At 44.0% G+C, this 10981-nt stretch overlaps 1 protein-coding gene across 2 annotated transcripts in view; it reads right to left on the bottom strand.

Annotated features, from left to right (window-relative positions):
* The window catches only part of LOC108570496 (tyrosine 3-monooxygenase), a 9943-nt gene extending 3605 nt beyond the window's left edge, over positions 1-6338 (bottom strand). Inside the window, exons 1-4 of one of the 2 annotated variants that reach the window (XM_017932362.1) lie at positions 5831-6338; positions 648-759; positions 358-414; positions 185-247 (exon numbers count right to left, since the gene is read on the bottom strand). In XM_017932362.1, coding sequence (XP_017787851.1) covers positions 185-247; positions 358-414; positions 648-759; positions 5831-5899 — 301 coding nt within the window. In that variant the 5' untranslated portion in view covers positions 5900-6338. The remainder of the gene's footprint in view (positions 1-184; positions 248-357; positions 415-647; positions 760-5830) is intronic. The other variant, XM_017932363.1, reaches the window with a different exon arrangement.
* Positions 6339-10981: the final 4643 nt, after the last annotated feature.

Below are 10981 nucleotides of genomic sequence, written 5' to 3'. Positions count from 1 at the left end.
GAAAAGGCCGGGAAAAGGTGGAAAAAGAGGTCGTCGTGTGCAATTCAGCCAAGTGTCGGAAAAGCGTGGGAATTCGACTCTCTTTTGGTATAATACTCTCTACAATAGGGCCAGTTTCAACCTCCCGACGGTCTGCATCTTCCAATATTTTTAATTCGAGGGGTGAAAAGGTAAATACACTTACCATCGTCATAATCCTCATCCGGTTTCCCGATGTCGCTATCGGATGACACTTCCGCGGTAGCTTCTGTAAGTCAAAGACAATTTGCGTGCTCATGCCAAATGCAACATCTAACAACACTGTAGCTTTACAATTTCTGAACCTGTCCAGAAAATGTGGATAAAAGAAATACTAACCTCCGTTCTTGGCGGCGTACGCCAACGATTCCACTTGCTCATCGTCGCTCGTCGAGTCTAACAAACAAAATTATCATGCAACATCGATGGTACACGTACTATGCACAGTACGAAGCTATTTCAAACTCAGTTAACTGCTTCTACTTTGATCGTATAGAGCGTAATGCAAACTATTTAACGAAATTTTCTTAAGTACAAACGACCATGCAGTACAATCAACATCGAGCGTAGAATATAGAAGTATTCAAAAAGGGACATTTATTTAATTAAAAAAATGGTTTGCTACTTACCATTCGCTCGCTGACGAGCCTCCTCCAAAACGCTCTGCTTCGTTTGTTTCACGACCAACGTTTCGAAGCGAGCATCGTCCACGAGGGATCTCCGTCTCGCCGGATATCCGTTCTGCACACAAGAAAGAACGACCGAAAATTAAACCAGAGCTACCTCAGAAAAGAATCTTCAGAGCACACGTGTCTGTTGCAGGTTAACGCTACTTTCAACGATCGAGTAAGTTCAAAGGACGGATATCCTGTCCCATTGTACACTCGAATCCCGAAGAGTTCAAGTTTACCTAACTCTCAAAGGCTGGACAGCGGTAACTATCCGATAACGATTCGAACACACGGAAATGAATTTTCGTCCCGGCTGTCCGACTGTTGCTGAAGGATCGGAAATTAGCGGATCCTGACACGGTGACCACAAAGACGTGTCGCTATCACGAAGAAGGTCACGCGAGGATAAACTCTCGCGATGCAATTCTTGTATTGCGACGGAGGAAAAGAAGAAGAAGAAAGAAAGGACCTTTAAGAGGTGAATTTCATAGAACACCGATAGCCAGTGGATAAACTTTCCCGATTGACAATAGAGAAAAAGAAGAAGAAGGAAAGAGATAATTAATTCTTTGTTGTTCCAAGTGGACGTAAGATAAGCGTCTACTGTCATTGAAATTCATGAATGGCGCACAAGGTGCAACCCAGATCCGTTTCTTTCTGTTTTTAATCATGCGTTCGGTGTGCACTTGGCACGGTTCAAAGAGAAGGTGTAGTAATCCCTTAACAACGCATCGCGCGAAGTGGGCCAAGTATATTTCATCGATGACTCCTCTTTCATCGGGGCGATTACGTCACGTGGCGATTAACCGATTTAAAAATTGTCCCATTGAACCGCAATGAGGAAAAAAACGCGCGACTTTGACCTGAACGGATTCGATCCTTTGGCACGCGGCGATAACCGCGTTTCAGGTGGTTAATTACTCTGACTCATATACACTTATGCAACGGCGTTCGACCTATTTACGCGATATTTCGTTGTTCGAGCATGAGGAAAGATTCGTTTGATTGATTGTTCGCTTCGAGGATGCTGTTGAAAATAGCGATTTTCCACGAATACAAATTTTTATTCGCCTATCATCCGGAGAGCCGTTGTTAACGCGCGGAACGTTTCTTTCCACGAGAAAATCGGCATTTCAAGCGAGACGAACGTGAGTTTCGCGGTTGATTGAGATATATTTTTGCCAATGAATCGGCGTAATGATCTGTGACAAATGCACCTAAGGTCGATCATTATTTCGCCATTAAAATCATAGCTACATGAGGTTATTAGTTACTTACGTGTACATGTATATATGTATAGCTTCTCTTTTATACGATAGAAATGCCGGCTACCGGTTTATACACGACGATACAAATGCAAATTATGTTAATGTAACGAAACCAGAGTAATTGGAAGGAAATATTTTGAGCATCGGTGAAACGAACGTGAAATCTCTCGAGTAAAGAAAGACAAAAGAGAAGGAGAAGAGATACCGTGATCATTGAAGAGCAAACGGAGGCGAAAACTCATGCAAATGTGTCGGAATGCAGATAAGTGGCGGAGATAAGAAATGGGTGAAAAAAACGTGTGAAAAAGTGGTTGCAGGACGACAACAGCCGTGGATTGTTACGCGATCACTATGCATAATGCATCTGGTGCATTAATACTGTTTTTTCTCAGCTCGTAGTAGAAATGGACGCGGCACGGCGGTTCGGGCAAAACAGGACATTTAAATAGAACGATTAGCATAGTGGATCGACGAGGAGAGACTGATATGTGTATATGCACAATTATGGAAGCTGTGGTGTATGCATATACGCGCGCGTGTGTGTGTATGTGTACGTAACGCGTCGCGTATCACGTTTGATCGGTCGAGTCGCCGATAAGTGGTTAGAGGCGTTGTCGCGCGTGTGGCGAGCCTCCAAAGACGAATAACGGGGTTCAGAACACAGCGTTCAGGGTCTCTCCGCGCCTCTCTACCAACCATTGGACTTACAATTACTTCGTTCTCATATTTATAAGATATTCATAATTATCATACGGGAGCCGAGGTCGATCGATTTTGCAACATACACGATACAATTACACACGATCGGTCGGCCAACTTGGTTGCCTCTTGACGAGGGTGTTCTGTGCTAATTACGAGATTTTCCAATGAATCTAGAAAACGATCGAGCTATTAGCTCGTGCACACACGTACACAGACAGCGTGATTGAACGATTTAATCATGCTCGTCGGAGCGATTGTTAATTTTATGCTTTACGATTGACTTGTAATGTCCATTGCTCATAAATATTCACCTACACGCCCTTCTTTTTTATTCAGAAATGTGACAAATTTTTGTCGAGCGAGATTAATTCGTTGGTCGAAAATTGAGATAAAGGGCATTGGAAATGAATGGATAAGCAAATTTTTTTGTACGATTTTTTCTGTTTTATATTGTAAGTTACGTGTGAAAATGATAGATCGTGGAGTTAAGGCTTGAAGAGACTTCGCAACGCGCTGATGAGATATCCGCATAAACGTTCGTTGAGAATATGCAACCAAGGTCGGGTCATTTTTCACCCTTCGTTACAATAGCGCGAACAAGCTCGATAAAGATCGAACGAGCACGCGAATAGCGGATTCTGGATCCGATCTGATATCTAGATCCGGCGCGCGCGCGAGTTCCGTTCGAGTGAGTCAGAGCTATCGTCGCCATTGTCGTTGACAGTGCATACGTAATTGCGCTTATTGTGTACAGCCAAACGGAATTCACCTGTCGAATCACCGCAACACCACCTTTTTCACCTTTTTCGTTCGTGGAGGAAAAAAGTGACAAAATCGAAAGATCGACGAAACAGACGACGTCGCAGCAGATACAGTCGCGATTAACGAGCTACTTTTTACGTAAAAACGACATTTTTTTCGGCGATAGTACGTGATACAATGATACCGAAAAATTTCGTCAGCTAGCCCGGGCCTCTGAGTTCGTCCAAATTACGTTAGCCCAGAAGCATCCGAATGCCCATAGATACGCGGAGAAAGTAACGGGGACCAATGGCCAAGAAGTCTTTTCCTTGAGAAATTTCACGTCGTCGAGCAAAGTTGAGGTTTTTTTTTTTTAGTTTCTCACAGCTCGCACCTTTCTATTTGCGTCCAGATAAGAAATTCAGACCAATAACGTTTATCGACCTGTACAATTTTTTCTGTTTGTTTTTTATTCTTCAATATTCCAGCTGATAGAGAAAAACGATGCTGGATGTGAAAAAGGAGCGAGATTTCAACGCGAGACTTGGCGTGCGATTAATAAATCTGAATCGACGTGTAACGTCAGTGTGATGGAGTGCGGTATGAATGGAAAAAGTCCACGGCAGACCTTGCCTAGATGCCAATTAAGCCGCGTTACCGTGCGATTTTTAAAAAAACCGCGGGCTGACGCGCTAGAAAACGCACACAGGGACGCGTCCTTGCGATTTCAATTCTCCTCGGAGGATCTGTTCCGCGGCGAAGACTGCCTCTCGTGACTTTTATGAATGGAAAAAAGAATCGCGACCTCGAGTGGTGGCTTCGCTTCGATTCAAAGATGTATTGCTCGCTTTGTTCCCGCGTTAGGAGATACACGATCGACCTTACTAGCACGCAATTTCCTGACGTTTCTGAAGGAAATTACGCGCTCGACGGAGAAATCTCGTAATAACCCCGCGCGTGTACGACTCTGTGTAATTTATCGCTCGCTTAAAAGACTTCGACGCACGATAATCGACGTCTTACGGACTATCGCGAAGTGTACGGGACGAAAAAAAAAAAGAAACGTGTAAAACTTTTCACGGAAAACGAGCACTTCGTGGGAAAAAAAAGTATAGTGGTTCTACCGGCGTCGAGTGGAAAAGTGAAAGATTGAAGCTCGCTGCTTCGACGCACGATAATCGACGTCTTACGGACTATCGCGAAGTGTACGGGACGAAAAAAAAAAAAGAAACGTGTAAAACTTTTCACGGAAAACGAGCACTTCGTGGGAAAAAAAGTATAGTGGTTCTACCGGCGTCGAGTGGAAAAGTGAAAGATTGAAGCTCGCTGGCTCGAGGCTTGTACGTTTCCCATTTTGTATCGTTTTCACCTGTTTCGTATCCTTCGAACGTTTTCCCTTTTCATTTTTACCCGAGAATTTCCGTGATCGCGATGGTAAACGGAGATAAGAAGATATCTTTGTCTCGCATCGAAATTTTTCATGCATTTTGGTAAAGATGACGAATGCAGAACGGAATGAATCGAATACAATGACTTAATGGGGCAAGGTCGTTAATATTGCATAATCATCGTAATAATTGCTTTTACTTTCTCTATACTCTGGGTGTCTTCTTTAATTTCCAACCTGAGAATTTCACTCGCATCGAGACTGGTCGAAGGAGGAGTAATATGCTTGTAGATAGGTGTTTGTGAGTGTGTGTGTGTGTGTATGCACACTTTGAAACGAATAAACGGTGTCATTTTTTTCACCGGTTACGCAATGTACCGGACGTTCATCACGAAAGTCACGTAGGCAAGCAGAAAAGAGGATTCTTCCGTGTAAGAAAGTTCCGGAGATCTCGGACGAATATTGTGGAAACCTACTCCTCCCGAGACGCCGGCTGCAAACAAGCTTTATACCTCGACCACGTGTTGCTACACGCCTAACTAGTTGCAATATCGCTGAACTGAATAAATTTTCGATAGAAAAAGTCTAAAAGCACTACGGATCGTCGTTAATAATATCGAGAAAAAAAAAGTAGAAAAATTAAAAAAAGAAAAAGAAAGTAAAAGTTGAAAATGTATAACGATTGAAAAGGAAAAAAGATTCCTGTTCGTAACGATAGCAAAAAGTCAGCGTTCAAAAGCTGTCGTGTACCTCATCGATAACTATTAAACGGGGAAAGTGGCGTAATTGAACACTGATAGCAGTGCTCGCAATTACAGTCGCGGCAATTCAAACGTGCGGCAAACTTCCCGCGCTTTCTCGCGTTTCCATTCAGTCTCGGTTTCAAACACTTCACCTCGCCTTCACCTACGATAATCATCTACGAAGCTACATTCCCGATGTATACCGAGTGAATCCTAAATACGATCGAAACTCGTTCGAAGAACCAGCCAAAAAAAAAAAAAAAAAAAAAAAGTCTACCTATCCCAATCGAAAGTACTCACCTCGATGCTGTAAGACTTCTTGATAGCGAACATTTCGCGGTTCTTTTGCGCCGCTGCGACAGCCATCATATCCGCCGTGTTGATCTTCTTCGCGAAAACTCTTCAAGCTCCGAAAAATCAGTCGTCTCTCGGTTGCTTCGTCCCTCGGGAAGGAAACCGGGAATACTTGGTAAAAAGTTGCGAGGAAAAATTCGCCTGAGCTATTCACTGCCGGGCTGGTCGAGCGAGAACTGGGTCGATGCGAAACACCGGTATAACGATGCTTCCTCGAACAGATCGAATGATTTCTATATGCGGCAAAATCACACTGCAACTTGTTCGACTTCGGCTGGTTCGTTCTCCTCCCTTTTTGTGCTTTTCTTTCCGGTCTCGATCCGTTCGGTGTGATACGGCTCGGCGGCAACGACAACAACAACGGCGGCGACGTCAACGATAACAGACAAGACGTGTGTCTCTCTCTCGTGATAGTCCGCTTTGGATGAAGCGTACGAGCGAATGCGCCTACGGAGCGGATTGCCGCCGCATATAAACGTTGCCTCCCTTCACCGCCGGCTAATGTCGGGGTCAGGGGTGCCCCCACCCCACCCTCGTTTCGGGTGGTCCATGCCACCACCACCACCGCCGCCGCCACCGCCACCACCACCGCGTCATCGCCGCTCCGCCACTTCCACCGATCGCGCAGACTAGCTTTTCGAACACCACGAGGTGACTCGACGATTCCTTCGGAGAACTCGCCTATCAAGATTGACCCTTGGTACGTCGGTGCGTGAATCTTAGGGCGTGATCACTTGCCATTCTTCCACATGTGCCGCGCGTCACCGTTCCTCTCGCTTTCGTATCGATCAGTCTCTCCACGAATCTACGAGCTCTCTTCGTTCAACAAGTTCCAATTTTCCGTGATTTCGTAGAATTTCCGACACGTTCAATTTAGCGGTGATTCTTCAGACAGTGGATTTTAGATACGGTATCGGAAACATCAAGGTCCATTGTTTTTTGTGAATTATGGTAACGGTGTATTGGCCGTTTCACGTCTCTCCTCTTTTATTCTCCTTTCGAGGATCGTGTGCGTGAAGAATGAAGATACGAAGAATGAGGAAAGTTAGTTCCGATTCGATTCGATTCTATAAATAGCACGTCAAGCATTAATGGTCGAACGTCATTTCTTCTCGACAGAAGGAAATTTTCCTTCGCGCTGGTTGCGTTTCCGTGTGGCCGCTCGCCGTGACCGACGTCATCGGCACGTCACGAATCGCTGGAGGCGCAGGCATTTGGGAACTCCCAGTTCGAGATTGTGAATTCCGTTGATCCCTCTTTATTAGGTTCGTTCCACTCTTCGCGTGAATTCCTCATGTGACCGATCTCTCGGTCCGGAAAGACCGGAAAGAAAAAAGGCGAATACGGAGCAGTTGCTCTTGGAACGATACGCACACGCTTGTTAATCGCGGTACGCGTGGATCGATTAAATTGGATCGATTAAATTGCGTTGTCACGCACCTGTTACGCGTCGATTCTGCGAATGTTTCGATTCTAGGTGAAACCATGGGAAGAACCCAGATCGGAAAGCTTGCATTCATTATCCTTTTTTTTTTTTTCACGCTTAACCGCAAATTAGGTACTGTAACGTGGTCTTTATAAAGAAACGTGACTTGTACTTGGAAATCCATGTAACTCGGACGACTTGTTTTTTAAACCTGACGTTTGCCCAAGAGGAAAGTAAGCGTTTTCGATAGGGCGTGTAAACGTGCGTAGAAGAGTTGCATTGACGTGTTTAACTAGAGAAAGGTTCCTAGTTTAATCGAGTGAGGAGACTTCTTCAATTATACAGCTAGCTTTGTATTATAAATTCTGCGATTCTACGAAGTATCTTCAATTCTCCATTGAAAGTTTCACGGATCATCGTCGCTAAGGTGTGAATGAATTTTCGGGCGTTACCGTAAGAACGCCGCGAAGCCGGAAGCTTTCGAACGACCTTCCTCTTATCTACGCTCAGGATCGAACATTACAAATACATGATTAAGTCTATGAAATTGCATAGATCTGAACGATACGGCGCGTGTACGTGTGTACCGATCATACGCGCCTTGATTCCACCGCCGCTGTTCTAAATGAGACGAGATCTAACTTTCATGAATCAAGGCCGCTCTAAGAGCACGGAAACGGAGTGGCACTTGCTCTGCGTCAGGAACAGGCAGTACGTACGCGTGTTAATCCGGCGGATTCGCGAATTAGCCAGACCCACGAAAAACCGGTCCAAGCCGTTCGATTAAACTACGCACATTCGCGAGCAATTTTCCTCGTTTTTCGCGGCCGAAAGCGAAGGAAAAGTTCGCCTCGTAGGTGAGATCCTTAACATTCCAGGCGAACGAAGAGATTCGTGGTACGTGGACGAGCGTAACGTGCGTTCGATCGAAAATTGAGAGAGGCTCGGACACAAAGAATAGGGGGGAAAAAATCAACGACACGAATGCGTCACGAGGCGTAAGAAGCTTGCTCGATTCCAGCCGAGCAAATGTTAATTGCTCCGAGTGTTTTCACTTAGCGCAAGCACCGTATCTTTACGAAATACACGCGTCTAATTTATTCGAGATATTTCAATATTAGGAATCCAGGATACATATTAGAAAATTTCTTCAGCTGGAGGAAAAATTGTATACGCCACCGCGTATACACCAATGTGACACGCGCATTTTTATCTGACGTCTCGACTCAAGAATGGTGCCACCTGCTGCTAACATGTTCGTTATTAATATTGAGATAAAATGGATACTATACGTTCGTTACAACGTACGAGCAGTATTACACGTGTTACCATAACTTTAGAATTAACCACTGAAGTATAACGCTTAATGGAGCAGCCTGGACGTTCTGTTATTTATTAAGATTGCCTGTAATTTATCCGTTGTCAAATGAAAATTGCAGATCTCGATTGTCCGTACAATTTAATCGAGCTTAAGGTACGCGCAATTTGCGAACTCGTTCGCCGTTTCGGAAAAAGGAAAAGAATCGAACGCGCGGTTAAACGATGCTTGAAAAACGCCATTATTCAATACCACCGGAGAGACAGAGAGAGAGAGATCTCTTTGTTATTCCGTTTCCACAAGGGAGTAGAAATTTACATGTGCCTCTTAGATCGGCTAACTAGCCAACATCTATGGAAACGTACCGGTGTAATAACTCTGTTTATGGTTCTTGTTAACATTTCCTCCTAACGTATTTTCCAGCTACCTAGGTACAATTTCCCATTAGTCTCGGTCATTTGGACACACGAGTAAATAAATAACGCATCGATAAATTCGTCGTTTACGAAAACGTTTCATCCGAGGTACATTAATCTGTACCACGTTTCACATAGTTAAGCGTGGTCAGGACGTTCGAACGATCCTATTTTCCGTCTACCAAGATAGCAAAAATGGGGCCGGGTTTTCTCTCGTTTTTCCAACTTTTACTACGTGGACCACGCTGTGACGTATTTGCACCGTCGATACGAGATCTTTTACGGGGGAATTTTCCTGGTAGGCAGGCGGTGTCGACAGTGCATAAAATTGACAACCGGTTAATAGAAGATCCTTAGAGGCAAACCGTGCGCAATTTTCAAAGTAGGGATAGCTGCGCGTTTCGCGGGAACGCGATTCTTCCCCGCGTCAGTCTCGCCGCACTTCTTTTTTTTTCACCACGTGATTCATTAAACACTCGGAATTACCGGGTAGATCGATGTGTCTACGACACAGCACGAGTTACTAACTGCTTCCAAGGAAAGTTGCAAAAGTTTCCTATGCGCTTTTTCCTTTTTCCTCCCTTTTTTGTCTTTACTCCTTCCACGGAGACCTTGATCGACGCGCGTGTTCTGGGTGCAGAAAAACGACGATTGTTCCCGTTCGATGTTTTGTTTGCATGTTTTCGAAAATGTATAAAGATGCCTGAGATCGGCCGTTGCGATATGGCACTCGCGGTATGTCGTGTAACGTTAATTGCCCGGAGAGATCGCGGAAATACGCTTAAGGTCGACTTACCAGCGAACAGGTAGAAAACGGGAGCGAAATCGAACGCGTTGCACGAATCCTCGACGTTCTGGGACGAAAGGGTTAACGACACGCGATCGGCGATTTCGGACGTCGCGATTTGTTCGTGTTTGAATTGTGTAAGGTGGCAAGTGGCGTGGGTTCCTTCTCGACTTTCTATCTTCGTCGGGAGTCGATCAATTACAGCGCGAGAGATGACGGGGAATTTTATCGTGAACGTATTTTTACTCGTACAAGGAAATACGAAGATTTTCATTATGGCACCTTTACGTTTGAAAGAATTTTCTTGCTAATATAGAAGAATTATGCGTCTAAATACCTTAACGATATAATAATAGTGAATTAAACTGCAGCAAAGATAATTGTTGGATTTTCTAGCTAAAGGATTAAAATTCAAAAATTCGAAAAAAAGGTCACTCACTTTTCTACTGTCGAAATTTAGCTAAATCGGTTTTTATTAATTTATTGATCTCTTATAAAATTAGCTGAATCATTTTTTATCTTCCAAATAAGAAAAGCTGAGAAGTTTGTGAGATTGGATATAAGATAGGGCTTTGAATGTTTGCAATTTATTCACTTATCGCTAACTTGCCAGCTTCTGCGCTCACGTTACCCAGCCGCTTATTGCAGCGGATACGTCGGCAGTCCTCGTACACCTTATGCTCGCGATAGGAGATCATAGCCAGACAGCAGCACAAGCTTCCATGCAAACAATAACTTATACAATAGCAGGGTAATTAGTGTGCTAATGCAAATCAATCGTCTAGGAACGAGCCTTGAACGAGTGACGGAACTGTTAACGTGGAGGCTCGATTATGGTAATTACACCTGTAATAAACTCGTCTATTCGGCATCCTACTTTTAATATCCGTGCTTGGTTACGTGATTAGTCACAGTCCCGTTTGTCAAGCCTGTCGGTGCAGCAGGATTGATCAAAACAACGTTAAAAGAATAAAATCTGATCGATTCAGCTGTGCGAAGTATGAAAATTCGTGGTAAGAAAGGAAATTACAAGTTTTAGAAAATTTTGAAATTGAGGCTCTAGAATTATGTACTTAGAGAAACTTGAAGATTGTCTACGCTGCTAATATTCTAATCCGCTGTTACAGTTAGCTTACCTAAATAAAATGTT

Source organism: Habropoda laboriosa, unplaced genomic scaffold (assembly GCF_001263275.1).
Source record: "Habropoda laboriosa isolate 0110345459 unplaced genomic scaffold, ASM126327v1 scaffold84, whole genome shotgun sequence".
NCBI classification, from domain to species: Eukaryota; Metazoa; Arthropoda; class Insecta; order Hymenoptera; family Apidae; genus Habropoda; species Habropoda laboriosa.
Note: the sequence above shows the minus strand (reverse complement) of the source record. Positions and strands in the feature narration are given on the sequence as shown.